The sequence below is a fragment of the Papaver somniferum genome, unplaced genomic scaffold (assembly GCF_003573695.1).
Source record: "Papaver somniferum cultivar HN1 unplaced genomic scaffold, ASM357369v1 unplaced-scaffold_137, whole genome shotgun sequence".
Classification (NCBI taxonomy): Eukaryota; Viridiplantae; Streptophyta; class Magnoliopsida; order Ranunculales; family Papaveraceae; genus Papaver; species Papaver somniferum.
The window spans coordinates 6,174,066-6,200,207 of NW_020622934.1; the positions used below are offsets into that span (position 1 = coordinate 6,174,066).

At 36.3% G+C, this 26,142-nt stretch overlaps 1 protein-coding gene across 1 annotated transcript; it reads right to left on the bottom strand.

Moving 5' to 3' along the window:
• Nucleotides 1-12,019: 12,019 nt before the first annotated feature.
• LOC113334711 (probable protein phosphatase 2C 33) lies at nucleotides 12,020-15,451 on the bottom strand. Its single transcript, XM_026580902.1, has 5 exons — nucleotides 14,573-15,451; nucleotides 13,888-14,271; nucleotides 13,673-13,790; nucleotides 13,161-13,384; nucleotides 12,020-13,013 (listed from the first exon to the last, which is right to left on the bottom strand). The coding sequence occupies exons 1-5, from the start codon at nucleotides 14,828-14,830 to the stop codon at nucleotides 12,480-12,482; spliced, it is 1,518 nt and encodes a 505-aa protein (XP_026436687.1). The 5' UTR covers nucleotides 14,831-15,451; the 3' UTR covers nucleotides 12,020-12,479.
• Nucleotides 15,452-26,142: the final 10,691 nt, after the last annotated feature.

Here is a 26,142-nt window from a genome sequence, read left to right on the forward strand (position 1 = left end):
GCAAAGATTATTTTGTTTTACATAGACTGTTATCTGCTTTTAACAATCGTTAAAATAAAAGACAAACCCACCACATTATAAATTGTTGATATATTCAAGGGTGACCGAATTTTTCTTTTTGATTGTTCATAAGCGAGAACAAAGCTGGAGAATGATTACAAATCAGAAGTGCAAGGAAGATTCAATTTGGGTTACCATCAAATGAATGATGGAAAATTTGAAGCAGCCTCTTTTATCATGGGAAAGCTGATTAGAATCTTTAAAGATCTAAACAATACGGCTGTCAACCCAGCTAGCTTAACTACAATTAGACAATTTCAATTAGAAAGGTCCAAACTAATGTTCTTATTTAATTATCTCCACTATGTAACAATAAACGAAAATGACATAGCTTGAAATTTCTCCCAAAGGTCTATGCATGATGCTGGAGGCAGCTCTGTAGGCCAGTTTGTATTGGCTAAGGAAGTACCTCCTGGTAGGCACTATTTTCGTATTAAAAAAAAAATGACCGAAAATTTGTTTCCGGTAGTTTTAGTCATTCAAAATTTCTTTTTCATTCAAAATTGTCAATAACAGTTATACAAGAATCATCATTTAGCCAAGTCTTTTTTTTTTTTTGAAAAAAGGCTCCCAACAAGTGGAAATGGTTGCATCAGTAACCAGCATAATAGGATTATGGTCACTGCCTACTTGTGTTAAATGCATGAGTTTGGAATTAGGGAAGTTTAAATTCCAATCACCATTACATAAGGCCATATCTAATCTAAATCTTCTAAAATCCAGTACTTAAGTTGTTACTAGTATAAGTATAATCTTTTTCTACAAAACCAATGTCTTCTAGACCACAAGAATGTACTATGTTATTGACCCAACCATCTGTGGAGGAAGAAGCTCCACTGTTATTCAGATCTAAGGAGCTCTATTGTCTCATTGGTATTTCTTTTTTGAATAATTGGAATAACCATACATGCAAGTGAGCAAAAACTCTGGCTTACTAGGATCTGATTGAATGACTAAATTAAACATGTTTTTACTGGCATCAACAACATCACAAGAAAAGCCATTTTCCCATAGCAACACTAAACCACTAGACAGACCTTCTGCTTCAATAAAAACATGATTTGCATATTGATATTGGTTAAGTAAAGGTTTGCTTTTCAACCAGACTAATTTTAGTCTCATAGAGAAAAATAATATCAGGATTCTGAGTTCCTATCATATCACTTAGATGGTTTCTAGTAGAAGAGGTTTTGAATCCTTGGACATTCCAAGATATGATCTTCATGTTGTGGATAGTGAATGCAAAAAGATATAAAAGTCCAGTAACTTGATGTGAAATCTTTTTATGCAGGTAAGGATGAAAATTTTAGAGCATTGCTCGGTCGAACTCACAAGTATTGCTATATCAAGCTTGTTGTCAACTTTAAGTGATCAAAACTATGTCTTGATTTCTAGTCTATAATTAGTTAAGTCTCGGATTAGGATAGAAGTATGTAGTTGAGAATCGGACATCACTGTGTTCGACCATTTGAAGGCGAAGATCAACCGAAGCTTTTGGAGAACTTCTTCAACAAAAAGTAAGTGAAGACTGAACCACCTATTTCTCAAGTTATATTCATCCTTCTATCTATGAGACGTTGTCGCATGACTAATTAGACTATTGCAAGCATATCAAGAATTTTGAGTCAAGTTTGTCTTGGTAATTAGTTCTCGAAATATATATGACTAAGCTTAATGAACATTTGTTCATACTTGATGAATTTCGGTTAAGAATAATTTGTTGTTCATAATCTAAATCATGATTCAAGATTATCATTCGAAAATAGTCTGGAACAGTGATATGTGTCATTGATGTTATTTGGGAATGTTTTGAATTGATTTAGAGAGAAATATAGAGCTACTGTAAATATGGATACATGACAATATACATACCAGTTCACATACTGGTCCGGAGTCGTGGTACATGTACCCCATACACGGATCGGAGTAGCTATATGTCGAAACAACTTTTGGGTACGCATACCCGGTATCAATACCATAAAAAATCTGTTGCTCGTGAACTACAAATGGTACGCATACCAAGTATGCATACCATAAAGGAACTGTTGGTTTTGAAACAGGTGTGGTATCCATACCCGGTACACAAACCGAAAAAGTTATGTGAGTTTCTGAACTCGTTTTTGTCTTAAGGGTACACATGCCCGGTACATATACCATGACAAAATAGTAATGAACAAGGTAGAGTACACGCACTTTCCCAGTCGAATATTTTCAGATGCACAAAAATTATTTCTGTGAGATAATTGTCATTTGAATAAATCCCTAAAAATACTATATAGAGATGATAAATCACATTATAACCTATGGTTGTGAATCAAACTTAAAGTCTTAAGTGTTATATGAAAATGATTAAGCTTATGGTTCAATCGGATAGTTTCGACTAACTGTCCATGAACAATGTCTTTGTATACGGTTCGGTTACGGTTCATCCTAAGCAGAGTGCATATCTTGGTATGTTAATCTCATTTCAAAGATTCATCTAATGGTGGATATTGTTTGCTTGGTTCCAAATCTATCTTATCTTAAACCTAAAGCAACCTATACTTTCAAAGTCTATATAAGGGAGAACCTCAAGTAACTGGGATTTTTGAATCCCTGACACTATTCTTTGTGTGTCTAGTTGTAAACTAGAGTTGTCCTCTCCCTAAAACCCTTCTAGGGTGTAGGTACTAAAAAGACTTCACCTAGGGATTCGTGAATCTAGGTCCAACTATCTTTTATCTTGATAGTTCGTGTATCCTGATCTTGCTTTGATTGTTGATCTGCTCACTCAAAAAAGATAGATAGAAATCGCAAAGTTCTCTTCTTCTCAGACTTTATGATTCCACGGGTTTAATACTTGTGAGCTGAATAATAATCTAGGCTGTTCTTTGGAAGCATAAGTCCGAATTTTGAGGTTTGTTACTATCGATTTTCAGTCTCACCTTGATCTATCTGTCATAAAGGAAATCACACATATGCTTATTTGTGGGAGGAGGATTGGTTTAAAGTCTTCAATTGAGTTGAAGAAACTCTTAGGATGTAAAGGACTTCATCTAAGGCAATTAATTGCGCGGAGTTCTGCTGGGATTCAAAAGGCGTAAGGAACGCGACTATAATTGAATTGCTATGAGGGTTTAATTCAGTCTCAAATACATTCCAGTCCAAAGTTAATTGGTATTAGGCTAGTGTATGTAGAGGTTTAACACAGTTTGGTGTTCAATCTGGACTAGGTCCTGGGGTTGTTCTGCATTTGCGGTTTTCTCGTTAATAAAATTTCTGGTGTCTGTGTTATTCCTTTTCCGCATTATATTGTTTATCTTTATGATTGAAATATCACAGGTTGTACGTAAATCAATCAAAGTAGATACATCTATCCTTGTTTGTCGGATACGACTTAATTGATTCTTGGATATTGATCTCTGGAATCGTCCAAGTACTCTCACATGTAATTCAGGTCCACGGACTTGTCTCTGCAAACTTTCTGGTTGCGAGAGAAAGAGATATAACTCTAAATATTATTACTAGATTGAGATTCATTAAATTGAACTCTCGGAATTGTATTTAAGTTTTTCCATATAGGTTTCCTAAGAAAACATTGGTAGTGGATTTTGGTAGCCCCGCGTTTTCAGAAAAAAAATGTTCAAAAGATGTGTGTAAAAATAATGAAAATGCAAGAACTAAGATATATGTAGGAACTTACTGAAGCAAAATTTTGAAAATTAAAAAACTATTAAAGAGGTCGAAATTTTAAACTTTGCAAGAAAAAACAGTGTGGGAGTTACCTGCTTCTTCATTTCCGTGCTTTTAATTATGCATCTCTTGTTGTGAATGTTTGAGTCGTTTGGTTGTCTGAGTGGTTCTCAATGTTGTCACTGGTGGAAGAGGATTCAGTTTCAAAGGGATTAGGAGAAGAGTCTCTAGAGGTTCTATATCTCTTTCCAAGTTTTATTGATTCTTCATTATCTTCATCATTCTTCTTGAGCAAGAAATCCATGTTGGTAGAGATATCATCTTTAGGAAGGACAAAAACTCTTTTTATTGTTTTTAGATACTGGGACATTAGAGGTAGAGAGAGTCGAGACTCGAGATATTCTTCCTTAAGTTACTGACCTTACCAAAGAAATATGGTTTCTCATGAGCCTTTGCTAAGTAATTGGCTGCATCTTTACAAGCTCCTTTAGAGTGATCAAGTACATAACATACAGTGCAAATGCCACTTGGTTGTCTCTCATAAATAAAAAAAATCCAGCGAGAAAGGCCTGCATTAGTGATAGCTTTAACACCTCTCCTCAAAGGATAGTTGAGATCATTGTTGATGCAGACTTTGACAGGGTCACTTCCAACAGGGATGGAATCTTTTGGTTCTATAGATATTACGTGGCCAATGATTTCTCTCATCTTTGTTATTGAAGCTACGTTCATGTGTTGAAGCAAAAGATATTTGAGCTGAATCCAGAACTTTGAAAACCCCAGTGTTTGTCAGTATAAACCATACTATCTGGTATATAATCATGAACAACAAGAAGCTTCTTGTTAAAACTCCATAGACGTTCTTCAATAACTCTGTTGAATAAATGCCAATAGTTGAACTTGAAGATAAAGATGTTGGGATCAATTTCCACTATTCTTAGATCTTCAGAAGATATAAAGACCGTGTGAACTGAATATATTTCCCAACCAGATCATAGTTCATTGTACTTTAATAATCACTTTGCCAATAAGACTTGCTTCCCATTTGGTTTCATTTTCTTTTGAATCATCGTTGTTGTCTTGCTGAAAGGTAAGAACTTCACTTGTATCACCTAGCTCAAGAGTAGCTTGCTTGAACCTGTTCACCAAGTTTCCGACTTACATATCGCTTTTTGCTCCATCGTTTGAGTGAAAAGTTTTTTAGGGTTTACAGTTTTTAGATGAAGAGTTTGGGGAGTATTCTTGATAATAATATAGGTCTAGGATGACATGAATATAAAAGCAATATAATTTTATTTTTTATTTTTGATGCAAGATTTTTTTTATTGAAAGTTAAAAGGATAAACTCTCCATATCTAACAAGAGTCGAGATTGAATACAACTATGAGGATTGTCGGCCCATTCCTTTGTGAGCTGCTCAGTTCGAGCAACCTTAGAAAGAATGTCTGCAATCTTATGTTGTTCCTTGGGGACATAATAACACTTTCAATTCTTATTGTTTTGAAAACAGTAAATAACATCTCTAATGAACTGGTGAAACTGCCAGTTTAGATGGAACTGTCCTCTTTGAATAGCTTCAACTATGATCCTTGAGTCAGCTTCAAAATTCACCACTTCTAACTTCAGCTTCTGAGCCCATTGAACAGCTTCCCAGAGAGATTTTCCTTCTGCGTGTTCTGGACTTAGTGCATCCGCAACATGGCTACATTTAGCTCCTCTTGATTCACCTGCAAAGTTAGGTAATATTAGACCAGTACCACCTTTTTTAGTAATAATATCAAAAGAGCCATCAAAATTAAGAGTTAAAGTGTCATTTCTTGGCGGAATCCATTTGATATGGATCCTAGTATCAGTAGATATTATCCTGCTGTTTTTCTTAATAATCAGAGTAGATTGTTCCATATATAAATTATTAATTCTGACAATCAACTGTTGAGGGGATAACAGCCTGTCTTCAAAAACTTTTGTGCATCTCTCCTGCCATAATCCCCATGCAGCAGTTACCCTGTTGATCATTTCTTCAGAACTAATGGCTTTGCTCCTAAACTGAGTAAACTAGGAAGTGAGAATATGTTGAATAGTGTCTTCTTCCTCAAATTGTAACCCACTAATCCGAAACCATAAAGCTCTGGCATAACCACAATGTAAGAGAATATGTGAAGAAGTCTCTAGATCACTACTTCAAATAAGACAAGATTTATCTTTGTTATGCACAAATCTAAAAAAAATGTCTTGTAGGAAGGATCTTCAGATGACATTTCCATAGGAAATGTTTAACTCTAGGGATCACTGGAAGTTTTTTTTCTTGGTCGATCTAGGGATCACTGGAAGGCACCAAAGGGTATTAAAAGCATCATTACTCTCTTGAGAGCTGTTTGAAACCCCATACTTATCTTGATATATTTGCTTATAAGCTGATCTGATAGTAAAGTGACCATTTGCCTCCAACTTCCAAATTAAGCTATATTTTTGATGAGCATGAATAGAGATAGCAGAGATTGAGAGCACTACTTTAGGTGTGAAATCAAACAACAGATCCATATTCAAATAATGTGCAGCAGGAGAGAATAAATCTTTAACCAGAATGTAACTTGTTGGATTTACTTCATTAACCTTTGGTTATGGAGGAGAATCATATCCAGGGATCCAATCATCTGCCCAAATTCTAATACTAGAACCATTGCCTAACAACCATTTATTGTTCGTTTAATAAAAGGAATTTCAGATGAAATACTTCTCCAGGAAAATGAAGAATCATCTTTCACACTGTGGTTAAAGATATCACCTTCAGGATAATATTTAGCACCCATTTCCTTGAACCACAAATCATCTTTATTGTAATATAGTCTCCATGCCGATTTAGCAAGGAGAGCTTTGTTGAAACACTCAAGATCCCTAAAATTTAAACTACCTTCTTCTTTATCTTTACTGAGGTTACTCCAAGAAATGACTACACCTTTGTTAGTATCTTTTTTCCTCCAAAATTTACCTTGAACTGAGTTGAGAGCTTTAATGGTCTGATCTGGTAGTTTAAAAGAAACCATATGATGAACAGGTAAAGAATTCAGAACATTCTTGACCATTACAGTTCTACCTTCTTCAGAGAGATTGATGGAATTCCATTTGAGTAACTTATTTTCCATATTATCAATCAATACTGAAAAAGGAACCCTCTTGTTTCTGCCAATGAAAAAAGGCACTCCCAGGTATTTCACTTTTTCATCCATAATTGGTACCTGAAGAGTACCAGAAAGTATTTGACAAGTAGAGGGACTCATATTTTTGCTGAAATAAATCGAAGATTTTGAGAAATTAATAACCTATCCACCCCACTTACTGAATTTTGCAATGGTTTGAAAAAGATATCTTGTTTGAGTCAAGTATTAAATGGTTGATCTGAGGAGATCTTCTTACAATTTTAACTCCGGTGAGTAATTTAGCTTGTTCACAATAAGCTACTTCCTTGAAAGAGCTTCCATGACAATGATGAAAATAAAAGGTGATAATGGATCACACTGCCTGATTCTTGTTGAAGGATGAAAGGAACTACATGGTGACCCATTAAGAAGTACTTCAACCTCAATGGTACTTATGCATTGAAATATTAAGTTACACCATTTCTCACAAAACTCAAAATTCTTGAGTACATATATAAGAAAGGACCATTCTAGCCTATCAAAGGCTTTTGACATGTCCATTTCGAGAGCAAGAGAACCTCCCATCCGTTTTTTTCTCTTCATACTATGAACCATTCTTGAACTAGTGAGATATTTTCACTTATCAATCTCCCTGGAACATAAGCAACTTGCATTGGATAAATGATATTGGTGACATGCTTTTTCATTCTTCTTGCAATAAATTTTGAAATTATCTTGTAGGAAGTATTACAAAGGGAAATGGGCCTGAAATCTTCTGGTTTGTGAGGAGTAGCCACTTTAGGAATTAAAGAGAATCTTGTTTTGTTAAGTTGCTTCAAAATAAGACCAGTAGAGAAGAAACTTTGAACCATAAGAATAAGATCATCTTTAATTATGTTGCATTGTGTTTTATAGAACCCTGGAGGAAAACCATCAAGACCAGGGGATGTCTGGGCTTCCATTGACATGACAACATCATAAATTTCATCTTCTTGAGGTATTTGAAGTAATTCCTCATTATCAGCAGCATTAATACATGATGAAATATGTTGTAGAAAATCTTCATTGTCTTCAACTCTTGTAGAAGTACTTATGTTCTTGAAATGATTGGAAAGAAGATGTTCAAGAGAATCCCTATCATTACACCAAGTTCCATTGGGAGCCAAAAGACTATCTTTATATTTCTAGATTTTCTTCTATTAGCCCTTGTATGGAAGTATTTAGTGTTTTTGTCCATTTCATTGAAATATGTATCTTTGCCTTGCTGCTTCCAAAAAGAAGAATCAATTGAATCCCATTTATTAGTTTCAGCCGATCTATCTGGATAACTCTTTCAGTATTACTGCCATTGACATCTTTTTGTTGAAGAGAAGTAAGTTGTACCTTGAGGTTGGTTATGGTTTTCTGTATATGACCAAAAGTATTTCTATTCTACAAGGATAGTAATCTCCTTGTATTATAGAGTTTATTAACAAAGATATAATTTGCTGACCCAGAAGCATTAGTAAACCATGAAGATTTAATTTCAGACACACATTTTGAGTTATTTATCCAAGTTTCAAAGAATTTTCAGTTCTTACCCTTTACATTAACATTGTTGTAAAGCTGAAGTAGAATAGGTGCACGGTCAGTTCCATTTTGAGAAACATGTGTGAGATTTGAATTAGGATAAGCTAAAAACCACTCACTATTGACAAGGGCCATATCTAGCATAGTTTTGATTATACATGTGCCATGACTATTACTAGTCCATGTGAAAGGATTACCATTAAAGCTTAGATCACTAAGATCAAAATCTCTTAACTTTTGACTAATATTATCATAGTTAAGATCTAGCATCATGATTGAACTTATCATCCTTACTAAGAGTGATATTTAAATCACCAACTATAACCCAAGGAATGTTTACACTCTTACTAAGATCATTAATGTAATCCCATTGTTCATCTTGTTTTTCTTTATAAGGAGTACCATACATTCAAGTAAGAAACCATTCACCTTTGGATAGATCATTAAGAATAACAACATGAATCACATTTGGACTGAAATTAACAATATCCAGTTTAAATCCATCTTTCCAAAGGAGGAGAAGTCCACCAGCTTGACCAATGGATGAAACATAACATGTATTAAGGAAATTCTATGACTTAGAAAACTGTAAAATTTTATGATCATTTATTTTAGTTTCTGAAACAAATACTATATCAGGATTGTGTAAATAGATAAGATGATGCAGGTGGTCCCTAGTGACTTTATATATATTTTTTGCTTAATCATATGTATTTTATTACCAAAAACAACAAAAAGTTGATGTACAAAAGAAATTTGTCTAGACAGGCCCAAACTAGAAAACCCTATTGACTTTCATGATTATAGGAATGAAAAAACATATTAAGATAATGGATACCTAGGGAGCAGTATTTCCTTGGAGTTCATGAGTGGTAGATATAATCCTTAACTCGTTACTGTCCATCTCCATTGTACCAGAATTACTCAACATGGCAACAACGTCTTTAGTTACACAAGAATGATTAGGCGGAAGGACATGGGTTCATTATGAGGACTGAGTTCCTCATTCTCTTGTTCTGTCTCAATTGTTCCTCATTGTAAGTTTCTTCTTTCTCAGAATCACGCATAACTTCTCCTTCCTCCTTATTAGATTCATCTTCTTGAATTTCAGTCCCACATTCCTCTGGGTGTTCAAGCTTACTTTTCAAGGTTAAGCCGATCAAAAAAATGCTGGTGAGCCTAAAAACTACAATCTTCTTCAACATGATCGATAACAAAACATTTGGGACAGATATTATGGGGTTGGAGGCTCCATTGATATCTGATCCAAACTTGATTACCTCCAATAGTATTCCACCAACTTCCTTTTACTAAGGGATTCTGCAGTTCTACTTCAATTCTAGCTGTGATATCATCTCCGTACTTTGGTCTGCAATTTTTTGGCTCATTCCAAATCTTTCTCCCTATGAAACCAATAGCTTCATCAACAACCTATGAATCCATGTGCTCCAGCTTAAGTTTCTTGAAAGTAACTGTGAATTCCTGAACCAGGAAATGATGTTCTTCTGCTTTTAGAGTTTTATTATATTTCTGGATATAGAAATGCTCATCACTGATGATCCACCTGTTTTCATTACATCTTCTTGTTCTATCTCACTGTTGAGTCCTACCAGAAAAAGGTTATGACCCATTAACTTAACCTCCTTGTTTTTATATCTTCCCCATAAAGTTTTGATCTCATCTCGAACTTATTTGACCTCCATTTTATCCTTAGCCATAATCTTCTCAAGAATGATGTTTGACCATTCGTCAGCCTTTTCATTAATGGTTTTGATTGAACCTAATGTTCTTCTTTGTGGAGGAGATCTTTTATTTCCCAAAGATGTAGTTTGAAGTTGCTCGGTAACCTCTGAAACTTGGTTGTTCGAACTGGAAGCCATTTTACTTACTAGATTCAGAACGTGAAGAAAAGAACACCAGAGTTTTTCTTCAGGAAGAAGATTACTTTTAGGATTTGGGAGTTTATCATGATATTTTATAGGTGGAGGATGCGAGAAATCACAAGATGTCCAAGTTTGGGTCATATAATATTGGTGAATATCTTTGAAACATATAAGAAAGAAACCAGTTGTTAATTTCTTAGACGAATTCAAAAACGGAAAGAAACTGTTATGGGAAAGTTTTCATAACAGTGTTCCTTTTTGACTACATTACGAGACAAATTGAGATTTTGAATTTTTTGGATCTGGTAACGGTAATCTAGACAATGAACATGAAAATTGGTGATATGGAAAGGAGATTTGGGATGAAGAGGATTGATAGAAAGGTATTGAACTTGTGTAACAACTGACATCAACTTGACGAAATGAACCATCTTGGGAGATGTTTAGCACTACTTGCTTGACCGATTCAGGGAAAATACGAATCACCACTATTTGGTAAACCACTCAAAACTCAGGAAAAACTTGCAAATAAATTAAGCTTCCACTAGTAACTTGTTAAAATCCAAATCAAAAGGTTGAAAAACAAAAAAAATCTGAAAACTGAAAAGAAAAAAATAAAAAGTTACAAAAACATCAATGCAAAACCATATTTAGAAGATCAGTGAACTAGAGAAATAAAAGATAACAGATAAGAAGGATGATAACTTAAAGAAGATAACTCTAAAGATTTAAATCATGTTAAGATTGAAGAATTTCATAAAAAGATCGAAGAATTTTTGAAAACTGAGATGACTCAGTTAAGCCGATTTGCAGAGCTTCTCACTCCTTAAGTTGGACATACTCCCCTTTCCTCAAGAATTGTGCAAACTAAAACTAGATATAGATATATAAGCAATATATTATTGCATGTTTCCTAGCTATTCTTATTGATACAGTTGTGTATAAAAATTGTTTTAAAAGAGAAAGTAAAGCTGGCCGTTGATCATCCGAGTATAATGAGGTAACAGATTTTCCGATTAAGACAGTTGTTTTTTGGTTTTTTGTGTTTTTTTGAATTGAGTGTGAGGCGGGCTTCATTAGTGGACTGGTTCACTGATTTGAGAAGGATATCTTCCACAATCTACCATTGATAACAACACATACCTTAAAACGAATAATAACAAACTCTTTGATCACAACGTAAAAAGGGCAAACGCCGTTAGAGATAGCACATGTTGTAAACACATCTTGGAAAAGAAGCAGGATTAATTAGCTACACATTAAAACAAAGTAAATAGCAGAGAAAATAATGAAATGAAAAAACAACAAATAAGAAGAATTAAAATATAAAATTAGAAAAAATATATTCAAAAAATTAGAAAAAATATATTCAAAAAGTTGGTAGATTAGTAAATTGTTAGCATGAAGATTAGAAAAGATGCAGTAGGGATCAAGGAATTTGAAAAAAATAAGGAAAAGATGTTAGAAATATTTTCGCCCGATTCACATAAGAGGAGTGGTTGTGATCAAAATAGCTGGGTGCATCCAGAATCATATAACATCAAAACGTGTCATCATTCACATTGTAAAGTGTCTTTTCGGACATTTTCTCTACCTTTATAAATCATGGAAATCGTCTTTAATGTACAAAGTAAAAAAAAAATTAAAGGAAAATAGCAACTGCACTAACTATACTTTAAGCTGTTCTGTACAAAGTAATAAGTGAAATAGATGCCCATCTTTATATTATCGAAGAAGAACAAAACAAGTAGATTCTATCTCATTTTCAAATTTCAAGCAACTTACTTTAGAAGCTTAAATTTCTCACGAATCAAAAAAAAAAAAATGGAAGAAAGAAAAATGGCAAAGGCCAACCTTAGATTGATCTGTACAAAACATTCCTATTTTTGGTCCATAAGCTAAAGAGGAAAATAGGCCACAGACACAATAATAAAGCTGAGCCACTAACCCTGGTCAAACTTCAACTATAAATGAAAAAGACCCCTACAAACACTTTTTTTTCTTTTTTTTCCTTTTATTTTTATAAGAAATAAGAAAACCATCAACAAATGACCATATATAGAAAGTAGCGGGCCCACCTAAAATATAACAACAATATGCAAATTGGAGACAAAGTAAGAACCTTTTTTCTTGGTTGCCTTCATTTAAGAGATATACTCTATCCAGCAGCAGGGATCATCTTCTCATCGTGTTCATTTACATCAAACCTAGGTAGAGTCACCATTGTGTTCAAGCGTGATACACCTTCAAGTGCAGACCATTCCTCCTCTCCTTTTACTGTTTCACTTTGCTGTAATGCTTCCTCTTCATCATCATCATCATCCTTGCCTGGCTTCTGAAGGGCTTCAGTAGTACACAATATGCGAGCTGTAGTACCAGATCGGTCCAACACAAGTGGGACAACTGGGGAATGCTCATCATTATCTAGTTTGTCTTGTGGTGCAGGTTGTATTTTGGATTTTGAAATCGAGGAAGTGGAGGTGGTGTTTGTTGGGCTGGTGCTGGAGGACGGAGTTGAGGTAGAAGAGTTGAGAAAGAGGCAGACTACAGCACAGTCATCCACCTTGGAAGTTGGGTACTTTATCTTCCATGCTTTCACTGCAGCCTCAACCAATGCCCGAGCTGCAGAGGCCTCTGCCGGAGCTGAGCTCACTATGTCTACCACTTGCTTGTTGGATAAGACGTCCCATATCTGCTAACACGACCAGCTATATTGTTAAAATCGAAAATTCAAGAAACAGTAACCATTGTTGCCTAATAATTTTCACAAAACTCTTGAGCAGGAAAACAAGTAAGGAAGATACACGAGGATTCTGCTTTTTTTTTTTTTGTTTCTTACCCCATCTGTAGCCAACACTAAAAATTCATCCTTCTCAGTGAGACGTCGATACGATACATCAGGCACAGAAATCACACCATACTTCTTGAGGCAAAAATCTCCAAAAGCACGAGCCATTGCCAGGCCAGGAGCATTATTATTTGGCATCCAAACTCGAGAAACATCTGGTTCAGCCTGAAGGGCAAAAACCCTTCCTTTACATCGCCTGATCCTTTCGGCCTCCCCTACAATAATGATTAAAAAAAAGAAAGAAAGACAAAACTTGTTAAGAATTTAAACAACTTCCTCATTCTTTTTTTTTTCTTCCCCTCTTTCTATATGTCATAATCCAAGTTTAATAGGGAAGAAACCAACTTATTAAGCAACTGAATAAATTTCTTACTGGGAGTGATACTATATTCTTCACTGCTTCCTGTTCTGAGTTTACTTAAAACTAGTGTAGCTACGAATTTTGAAGAGCTCAATAATGCTAAAACAAATTTCAAACGCAGTGCGAAAGAGAAAAATCATACTTGGGAGATTTGGTTTCAGGTCCTCAGTCAACTGTACTGCAACAAGGGAGTCATTTTCATCTCTTGTTCCCAGTATTGCTCTTGAGTCCCCGATATTTCCAATGACAAGATCTTGACCCTATAAAAAAGAAAGATTAGATTAGACAGTTAGTTACTGTAATCAAGCAAAAACAGCATTTAAGCTAGTCTAGCACATTAACTGTAGAACTCATTACCTGTTTGACCATCGTAACTGCTGTTGTCCCACTGAAGAAACAGTCGACATTCGGGTGCATCCTCAGTTCCCTATCCATAACCTTGAAAGCCTTCAAAAAGGACTCTTTCAAATTAGAAATCTGTGGGAGTTTCTCCGGATCTCCAACATCCAAAGAGTCCGAAAAATCATTATCCATGCAGAAAGAGCCAGTTTCGTCAGAATTTATGCTTTCCCTTGCACTATCATTCTCTCTAAATACATCTTTGGGATCAATACTTGATTCCCAATGGGAGTTGATCCTCAAAGGAAGGGAATCTCTCACTCTTTTTGCTACCATGTGGCCATATGGACCATGTCCGTCAAAAACTCCACAGAAGATTGTATCCTCTCTTGAAGCAAAATTCTGGATTTGAACAATAACAAAAAAACAAAAAATAAAAAGAAGCGTTCCAATCAAATTATCAATTATTAAGATTCTAATAACCAGGAATCAGGATCAGAAAATTCACAAACTATATCACATATATCATGGTCAATTGTACCGAAAATTAGGATCATACTGAGTAGTAAATGATGATAATTGTGATGTTTTCTAAGAGGGGAAGCGCTCTCGCTTTATTCATTTTTTTATCAACAAATTAAAGAACCCAGATACGATCACTACATAGAGCGTGATTAAAACACACCAAAAAAATAAATCATACCTCCCAAACAATCATGGCATCCTGGTTAGTTCCTTTCCTTCCTTGTTGAGTACAGAGTGAAGCAAGATCAGTAGCTCCGTTCACAAACATCCTTCCTGGAATTCTATGTAAACTATCTTCCAGCTTACTACTGCTTGTACTACTCCTATTACTTCCTTGCCTTCTCTTAGAATTCCTTTTCTGTTTCCATTTTGGTGAAGAGGCTGTTGGTGAATTAGGGATTGAGTTTCTTCCACCAGCAGATAAACAGGAACCCATCCTTAGGGCCCTGACTATATTCAGTAAACACTCCAGAACAACCAAATTATCAAATCCTAGAAAACTTATTTTCACAACTCACTCAGCTAATGATATCTAATCAAGCACACCTCAAATTACCCAAAATTAAACTTCCTCGGATGCTTAGTTTATCACTGAAGATTGATTAGGATAGATGAACTGGTGAATCCATTGGATTTGTACAGGAGAAACAGATCTATTAAAGTATAAACTGAAAGATACTTTGGAATGTAACAAATTTACCTAAATTCACACTATATTACTTGCCTTATACAACAAACGAATCAGATTAAATTATCAACAGAAATCATACAATACTGAAGCCGAAGCAAACCCCCAAAATTAATCCAATTCAATTAAAAAGAGAGAATCAGAAAGTAATGGGAAGAATCAGGTGACAAGATCTATAAGTAGAAGAAGAGAAGATAAAACAGTGTAAATGGAAATTTTCTAAATTTAGTTAATTGAGAGAGATTAGATTTGAATGGATTTGGATTTTAGATTTATGAAAAAAGAAAGCAATTCAATTCAATCCAAAATAATCTCTGAATAAAAAAGAACAAGTCTCTCTCCCTTGGCCTTTGCCTCTCACACCATATATCCGAGTGACACTTGGATTCTTGTTTATATTTAGTAGATATTTTTCCTCGAGATGCCAGATATTTGTGTTATCCATATTTTACTTCGGGATTAATAACTATAATAATATTTATCTTATCTCGACTATCATCACGGCCAATTCCCAGAGCTCATGGCTTATAGCTCAACTGTCCCCTTTCAGCAAGGGTTATGGAGTGAGTGTTCTCTTTCAATATAAATGATTATCACTGGATTTGCTTGGATTAGGTATTATTATAGAGTGAGAACACCTACTCATTCATCAATAATCACTCGTACACTCATTGGGGCCAATGAGTGGGCGAAAGGGAAGACTAAGCGGCTAAAAATCAGCTATTTGGAGAAAAAAACACATTGAGCGTCTGAAAATATGCCTCTCAAACCTATTTTTAGAGTTTTATTAATTTAAAACTCTTAGATGTGGGACCCACAATTAGGATTTTAATATTAAAAAAAATAAAAAGTACGAGAGGAGGCAAATGTTAAGCCGCTTGGAGAGAATTTTTCTCTCCAAACGGATAAAGATCAGCCGTTTAGTGTCTTTTTTAGGCTCCCACGATCAAAAAACACTCTTTCACTCAGTCCCTCACTCAATTTGGCAGTGAATGAGTGTTAAAACACTCATTCCATAACCCTTGCTCTTAGAGGAATTTGATGCTTTGATTCTAATTAAAGCTTCACTAACGCCCACTTCAAACCACCCGATGCAAACATAAAAAATTTCTAACGGATGTACACACATAAATAGATCGCATCATTAGGAATTCTTCAATGAAGGTAATTGGCATCGCTCTTCCCCACCATATAACATCTTATTTTCCATTGCATTGGGAATGGTACGACAACCACCATCGAAGCTAATTGGATTCCATACTTTCCGAACTTGGACCCAACACAATGTTATCCAATCCAGACAATAGCTGATATTATCGACCTGATATTGGATATATGAAAAAATAAACAATCTCCCCCATCATGCGGCCCAAAAGATCATAAATATCCACCTACCCCAAAAAAGCCCCCAAGGCAGAATTATTATGGCCACACTCAAAATTTGGAAAATACACCACAACGTCGGGATACAAATGCCTAACACAACAAGTTAGTCAACCTCATCAAAACCCCCTCCCATCCACAAAATTCTTGTGGACCTTACCATGTCCACCAAAATTTCGGTTTTTCTTATGTAAAGCAATAAACAAAGGTCTACCGACCTTCTCTGAATTACATTCATCTGACCAACTCCAATATTTCCCCAGATGCAACTCTGATCCATAGTCCGCGGCTCACCTGCGAATTCACTTCCCAATAGCGACTACATCATTGAAAAACTTGCTCACTCATTTCTCAGCCATTCCAAATTCCAACTATAACTCAATTATTGCATTAACTCATCAGACGACCATTTCCCAATTTTTATAAAAATCAGCTCCAATTTCATATATCTCCTCTCTCTGTTTTCTTTTCGGGACCTTGTGGTTAGCTGGAAATGAGTTAGTATACCGCCAAAAGCAATCAACATCTGACAACTTTTAGCTTGGGCTCTAAAGCAACAACAGGAGTATTCCCAAGCTATAAAAACTTCACCTCCTGCAATCCCAGGTGATTCACCGGTGTCTAACCATTATAGAGGCATAAAAAGGTTATTGATAATCTCGATAGGATGGTCCACCCCAGACTTGGGGTGGATAAAGATCAACACTGATGGAGCAGTCATATGCCACCCGGTTTGCAGGGATTCGGAGGCGCGAACTGTGATGGCTTTGTCACAATCTGTAGGAATTACAACTGCCTTAACAGTATAAAATTGAACCGCAACGAGAAGGCAATGGTCAAAAGTTCTTTTCGAGACAGACTCATAAAACCTCCTTCGATTCGTCACCTCTCCCGCTACTCCACCTTGGTATATTTCAGGGATGATTGAAAAAATAAAAAAAAGAATGCAATATATTCTGCAAGTTGCGATCCAACACAACTACAAAGAAGGAAATCAGGCAACGGATGGCATGACCAGTCATGCGGCAGATGAAAGTCAAACATGAAATCTATCAACCAAAATTTGGGACCAGGCAATCCCATCTTTTGTTAGTCAAATTATTTTCCATGACTCTATGGATACCGCATATCCACGTGCAATTGTAACTTAATCCTTTATAAATAAATGCATGTTTCCAAAAATACATGGTTATTTTGGGACTAAGCGTTAATACAATACAACGACCGTAATAATCATAAACCGAACAGAAATAAAAGGTTATTGTTTTTTTCCCTTGAACCAAGGGTTTCTATCGCTGGACCTTCGTATCTAATTTTTTTATTATATACCTAAGAATATAAGTTAACCTTAAAATATATCTTTCAGCCGCTTCTAAGAGAAAAAAAATTGTTCATTTTTGTTAGAGCACTGCTCGATCGAACTCGCAAGTGTTTCTATCTCAAGCTTGTTTGTCAAGTTTAGTTGACAAAACTATAAGTCTTGACTTCTAGTCTACTTATTGCTAAGTCCCAGATTAGGATAGTAAGTGTAGTTGAGAATTAGACTTCACGACGTTCATCGATTGAAGAAGAAAAACTACTAAGGGGAGCTTGTGGAACTTCATCAACAAAAGGTATGTAAAGACTTAAACTCATCCATCACTCAAAAGTCTATCTACTCTATCTCCTATTTGAGATAAAAGTCGTATAACTATATAGATTTCGATTATACACATTTGATACTTCGAGTTGAGTTTAACTCGCTTATATATTTCTCGAAATATGTGTTGGTAAGCTTTTGCTTTAACCAAGTTCATCTTATATTCTTGACGAAAGTCAAAAGATGATCATGTGAAAATCGCCTGATAACATCTTACATGATTTGTGTGAGACAAACATTTGATGTAGACTCGGAATGTTTCGTATTGATCACTTGAAAATTGCTTTGAAGCTAATACTTTGTGTGAGACAGCAATGTCGTCTTCTAAGAATGTTTCAATGATTGAAATGGGAGTTTAGAACAATTAACCACGATCGGATATAGCACAGTATGCGTACTTGTATGCTAAATTGTTGCATGTTATTCCAAGTACGGGAACCATAGTATGCATACCCGTATGCGTACTGGTTGGTTAATGAAAGTCAGAGAACTTAGTATGCATACCCGTATACGTACTGCGTAAGTTCAGTTCCGGGAAATTCATCTGAGTTTGGAGGTATGCGTACCCTTTCACATACTGGCGAACCCAAACTTAGTTAGGCCACTTAGGTATGCGTACCTGTTTGCATACTTGAATATGTTATGTTCTAAAATCGGTTTGTTCATGAACTAATACATTTATATATTAAGGAATGCAATCTTTTGTAAACTGTGGCTATAATGTTCATGAATTGATTCAAGTGAATCAAAATTGATTCTGCTTCAATTGTGTCTTGTATACTTCTATGAGAATATAGACAATTGAACAACTCTAGAAATAGTTTCATTTGAGTCATTTGAACTAGTTATGGTTAAGATGAATAAGTTGATATGAAAGTGTTCATATGGATAACTTCGGTTAACTATTGTTGAGCCAACAAGTTGCACACGTTTAGGTACGGTTACTCAAATCTAAATGAAGCCACTTTTCATTTGTGTGTAACAAGCTAAGTTTGATCTAATGGTTTAAAGATATTAGCTTGAGTCTAATCATGTTTTCATCTAACGGTGAATATTGAATGCGCTTTGTTACCAAGGTAGCATTGATTGCAAACCCTGATTTGAAGACTATATAAGGGAGAACTCTATCAACTGGGAACCCAATCTTCCAAACTCCAGCAGAAATTCACGAAACCCAAACTTATTATGAGGTGATTGATATTACTAGGTTGTTCTTCGGGAATATAAGTACGGTGTATCAATTGGTTCCTGTTCACCTTGATTTACCAAAAAACAAAACAAAAGTCATAGGTATTTCTGTGGAAGACAGATTTAGCTATTCAATATACTTTTCTGTGTGAGACAAATTGGTTTATCAAGTCTTAGACTTTTGGTCGTACCAACTCTTAGTTGTGGGTGAGATCAGCTAAGGAAATCAAGTGCGCAGAGTCATGCTGGGATTGAGAGGCGTAAGGAACGTATCAGCGTGGGATTGGTTAGGGCTCAGCTATATTTCACTCCGAAGTTAACTTGGAGTAGGCTAGTGTCTATAGTGGCTTAATACAGTGTGGTGTCCAAATCTGGACTAGGTCCCGGGATTTCTCTGCATTTGCGGTTTCCTCGTTAACAAAATTTCTGGTGTCTGTATTATTTATTTTCCGCATTATATTTGTCTATATAATTGAAATATCACAGGTTGTGCGTATTTCAATCAATTAGATAATTAAATCTTTGGTTGTTGATATAAATTGATTGACACTTGAACATTGGTCTTTGGTACCGTTCAATTTATTTCACATAATAATCAGGCTCGCGGATTTCTATCTGCTTCATTTGCTGATTACATTGTGAAACAGAGATATAACTCTTAGATATATTTCTTGATTGAGCTCGCTTAATTAGTTGGTGCTCTCAAAATTATATTGGTTAGTCCATACAGATTTCCTAAACGAAATATTGGGTGAGGTTGTTAGACCCCTGTTTTTCCAATTTTCGTATTATATTCTACTCAAAATTTCTGTCATACCCAAATTCTTTCTCAGATGAAGGATTCTTCGAGTATATGTTTATCTCTCACTGATCTTAACACTATTAGTCTTACTACTGCTACTCTCCCAATCATTAGTACTAAAATACCAGAAGATTAAACCTTTGTCTTGTTATTAATGATGATCCACTTGCACAATGATTTGCTCCCCACGAGCTTCTTTTTCCCATCGGCCAATCACATCGCTTATACGCTACAAGCTCCTCTTTGAATTGTTAGCCAAAGTAGGATGGCCGAGCTACTTAATTTCTTACTACAAGACAAAATTATCAATCAGTTCCTGTGCACCTTGATTTATCATAAGACGGAACAAAAATTCATAGGTATTTCTGTGGGAGACAACTTTGTTTCTATGTTGCTTAATTTCAAAATGTGATTCAATTCAATCTTGGCCGTTCAAGTCAGTCGCAAACTGATCATGATCACACAACCTGGCCGGTCGGTTTAATAAGCTTGGCCCCCTCCTGGCATGACCGAGCAAGCTCCATGATAGCTACCTGTGTCTGTTCTACTATTCCGGCCAATCATATTGCTTATAGCATAAATGATATGCTCTGGAAAATCATATTTGTTATATTTTAAGGCTCCGCTCCCACGAATCGGATTGTTTATAGCCTAAATGGTCCGCTATCACCAATTGGATAGTTTTAACTAGGTTGAACGACATCCAAAAGGTCACCCAAGGTTGGACGAAAAAATGAGAACAACTCGTAAAGAATATGGACATGATCTATATGTCAAAAGTTTCGTATATATGTCTAGTATAACATAGTAAAAAAGCACATCAATCGGATTGATGAGCTAAAATATACAACTTAAAGAACGATCTAGGTCATGGATGAAAACTAACAAAATTCCTCCTGAATTATTGGGCAGTTTTCACCTCCTAAACGAACTCAAACCCTAAATATTTTTACGTAAAAACATAGGAATTTCTTTTCTGATCAGAATGGAGGGGCGGATCACCAGAATTCGAGTTCGTATGGGAATTCTACAGCAGTTTTAGTGAAGGGTCTCACATCTGAATTTTTCTTCATGTATTAACATAAACTTCCATTCGCTCTTTCATTCAAGAGGTGGGTTATTGTGATTATGAGACCATATGTCTTGCTACATATGCTTGACTACTTCCATACTCGTATTCTTCACTCTTTCATGACCACCCATCACCTCTCGTTGATGTCATGAAATTTGTGACTTATGGCCACCTTGCTGCCTAACTTTCGCGTGATTGTTGGAAATATTAGGTTTTACAAACAAGATCCACGATATATGTTAGTTTCTCGGACAATCATATATTTATGGCCACTTCTCGCATGTCATAGTGGTGGGCCCACTCAGCAACTACCATGCAGGACTTGCTCCACTCTTCATTATTAGTCGTGATGTGACTTGCTCATATCACATACACTTTACCATGCAAGTAGTCGAGACATCCAACATGTCACAATGGTGGAGCATTCACCTAACGCACACAACGTGCTGGGTTCGAATCACACCACCCTCAGGAACTAATACAATTTTCTAGAGAACACAGAGAACTTACTGCTTCCGTTTTACAAGCAAGTTCCACCTCCTAAGATAAGTCATAAATAGTCACATCATACGGAGTATGTCTCTCTGATCTCAACACATTCTCTGCTTCCATCACTAAGATCAACCCTTCTCCTTCATTTTGTGACCTAAGCAAGACTGGAAAGACCATTTCTTGGCTTAGGCCAGAATTGTACAGATTGATCTCTCGAATCTAAAGTACTCATGTGCAGTACATTTTTTTTAGGGTTTAGACTCGTTTCTCATCAACCTCCTCACTGTTATTCTTTTCTCCAGAATCAGTTTTTGCCCTACTACAAATTGGAGACCACAATGGGAGATTAACCTCTCGGTTACAAAATTAATTCCCCAAACTTTTGAATTTCTCAATTTCATAAAATGGTAGGTCTTAGGTTAGGTTAATTACTAAACCTAATCTCAAAATCAACAACGGTGGTACCCCTGATGCCATTACTACTTCCTCCAATTTTGGTAATCCGGATACTAGTCATTTTGTCAACAACAATGATGGAAATATCAGCAATACATGTGATACCTCCTTCACCAGCATTGGCGTCAGTACTGGAATCAAAATCGATGCTATCAACTTACCTCTCTCTGGCCATAATAATGTTGAAACCAGAAACAATCGAGCTCATCCTACCATAACCGATCTGATGCATACGCAGAAGACCCCTGTTAAGAATCAAGGAGGTATAATCACTGTAGATACTCAATTTTTTCAATCATATGAATGAACAATGCTAAACGGAGCAATCCAAGGATGCTTAAACAATCCACTGATGATCTCAGAACCTCCAAAGCTCTTCAACTGGAAGTCGTTGATCGTTTTTCATCAAAGGATAAACAGGCAACACAACCTTCGACCTTCTTTTAAGCAGTTTCATTGAAAGAACAAAAATAAAGCCCTCACCTCAGAGTGGGAACATCCTGCGCGTCCAAACCCACCAGCTCTAACTCCAGTACCACAGGCGCGACATCCGCAATAAGAAAACCACATCCAAGCTACATCTTATCTGGCTCGACGGCAACAACGTCAACAAGAGAGACACTTTCAGAATTTTCTCTCCATGGAAGAAGTAGTTGAATTACTGGAGAAGATTTCACTTTGGACTGAAGGGGTGCACAGGGAGTTTCTCCTTGTAAGGAGCTTCATCATATTTGCACAACTCATCAATTAAGTCGTTCGCATATAAGAACTTCCCTACTTCTCAAAGGCACGATGCAAAAGTATCCTCATCTCCCTTAACTATATTATGCCAGGAGGACAATTATATTTCCAAATGGAAATGAAATACACCTTGAACCTGCTCACATGATAAAGGGAAAAGAGTGTGGTTGGGTACTGCTCAGCACTACGCATCTCAAATATATTGAATCTAGAGAGACGCAAGTCAGTGCATACACGCTATCATTGTCATTCCAATATGAAAAAGAGGGGGTCTAACAACCACACCCAATATTTCATTCGGCAATCTGTATGGATAACTCCAATAAAATTCCAAGAGAATCAACCAGACAGTCAGACTCAATCACATAAAAGTATCCAAGAGTTATATTTCAATTTCTCAATGTAATCAGCAAATCAAACAGATAGAATCTGCGAGCTTGATTATTATGAGAAACAACTTGCACGGTTCCAAAGACCAATGTTCAAGTGTCAATCAATTTTAATCAACCACCAAAGGTTGGATTTACCAATTGATTGAACTACGCACAACCTGTGATATTTCAATTATATAAACAAATATAATGCGGAAAAGAAATAACATAGTCACCAAAAATTTTGTTAACGAGGAAACCGCAAATGCAGAAAAATCCCGGGACCTAGTTCGGATTTGAACACCATATTGTATTAATCCGCTACAGACACTAGCCTACTACAAGATTAACTTCGGACTGGAATGTAGTTGAGCCCTAACCAATCTCACACTGATCAAGGTACAGTCGCGTTCCTTACACCTATGAATCCCAGCAGGACTCTACGCACTTGATTCCCTTAACTGATATCACCCGCAACTAAGAGTTGCTACGACCCAAAGTCGGAGACTTATAACAAATCTGTCTCCTACAGAAATGTCTATTCTGATAGATAAATCTGTCTCCCACATGAATACCTATGAACTTTTGTTCCGTCTTATGATAAATCAAGGTGCACAGGAACCAATTGATAATCCGGTCTTGTAGTAAGAAATTAAGCAGCTCGACCATCCTACTTTGGATAACAATTTAAAGCGGAGCTTGTAGCGTAGAAACGATGTGATTGGCCGATAGCAAAGAGAAGCTCATGGGGGGCAACCTGGAGCAGGGCCGGTCGGCCATAGGAGGCGACGGCTAGGGTTAAACTCGTCGTCTAAGGCCGTGCTCTTTCCATGAATGACTTGATCAGTCACGGTTCCCCTTTTATCTATTTTTCCAACTCCTTTTAGGGTTTTATTTCTACTAGCTCTATGATGAGCCAATTTCCTAGCTTGGCTATCTTTAGTCTCGATCAATAGGGATCGAGATATCGTGGTTTCTCCATTTTTGGGCAAAAATCTATTTTTTATGAGTTGACACAAAATTAGGTTAAAATTAGATTTTTGTGATTTGACAAAAAATTAATCGATTTAGGCGAATGTTGTATGTTAACACAAAATTACAAATTTTTACTCTTACGAGTAGCGCAACTTTGGTCTTATTAGCATATCTTGCGCTTCTGATCAGGTATTATCATGCATATCTTAATTCAGGCACTTCAGGAGATTAATGCTACCCAACTAAGGGTGTTTTGGGGTAAAAACTAATTCTGCTGGTTTTGGTAAAGCCTCCGAGAAATGAATCTAAAACCTAAAAAAATGCACTGCACGAGAGTACTTTAGATTCGAGAGATCAATCTGTACAATCCTGGCTTAAACCAAGAAATGGATGTTCGAGGCTTGCTTCGGTCACAAAGTGAAGGAAAAGGGTTGATCTTAGGGAGGGAAGCGAAGAAGGTGTTGAGATCAAAATATTGAATTTTGAGGGTGTGGTTGTTTTATGACTTGTATCAGAATTTGGAACTGGCTTGCAGAATGTAAGCTATCAGTTCTTGGTGTTTTTCTGGATACTTGTGTTGTTGCTAACCAAAAAAACTGTTTTTTGGTCGAAATAGGTAGAAACCTATTTATACAAGTCATAATTGAACGCACCCTGATCTTGTAGGAAATGAGAGTGATTGAGTGATGGAGAAGTGGGGTAATGTGTAAATGCTAGAAACCACGTCCCCACTATGAAGGAAACGGGTTAGTTTACACCCACTACTTCTTGCCGCCACTAACTGCCCGCTTTCCTGACACTTTCTTATAATGGGCATGTTACACGCCGCACGCAGTAAACCGCCAGACCAATACCCTGATGATCATCCCCCAGTTTGTGACATGTTTGACGTCTCGAGTATTTTCGTGGAAAATGTGCAGCAGATTTCTGAGTGGGTCTTGTGTGCAAGACCTGGCTATTCTGATTAATCGCTGATTAATCGCACGCCAGCTAAGTGGCGGATAATCATGTGTGGCAAGTTAAGTCATGAGACTTGCCGTAGGAAAATGGCGTGTGACACTATTAGGTTAGTCTTGGTTGACCCAACATTAGCACAGTTGGGTATATAAACATCATGAGCCCGAACTGAATGTTGTTTAACCCTGGTAAAAACTCGAACTGGATACAACCCTTTGTTGGTGGATATACCAATGGCAAAAGTCGATTGCAGGACAAAAACCCAGTCATGGCAGAATTCTCATGTTGATGTGTACCTGCACTACCTCTCAACCATTCAGAAGCATTAAGGGAACCATGTTCACGAATATAATCCTCGCCACTGCTCCATAAAACGTCCATGTAAGAAACAACCCCAAAACCCTTAGAATGAGCAGTCCAGTTTGCATCAAAGTAAGAAATAGAAAATTTAACTTTCATTTTAGCACTTCTCAAACTCCATATATCAGGTGGAACCAATCTGAATTTCCACCTCATGTATCCATAAAAACATACACCACCATTAACCATTACAAGCATCTGTTTAATTTTCACCTTTTCTATAAGAAATTCTTCTCAGCCAGAACTATATTCATTACTACCACAAACTGTAGAGCCAAGTTGTTCTGGTGTCCCGGTGAAAAACAAAGTAAAAACAAGGCCACTTGCTATACTGCACAAACTGAGATTAAGCAAGCATAATTTGATCCCCTGCTACAATGACTCATGACACAGTTTGCTGGCTTTAAGAGAAAGAAACACAGACTTACAGGCGAGTCTCTTTGAGCTTTGTGATATACCATTATATGTTTCATAACAACACAGATCGTCAAAGATATTTGTGAACCCCCTCCAACTGTCACTTGAAGTATCAGCCTGGACCATAGAACTGAACCATGCAACCTCTTACGCAATAACTTGTAAATAGCACCAGTCCAAACCGCTTTCACTGACAGATTTGTAATT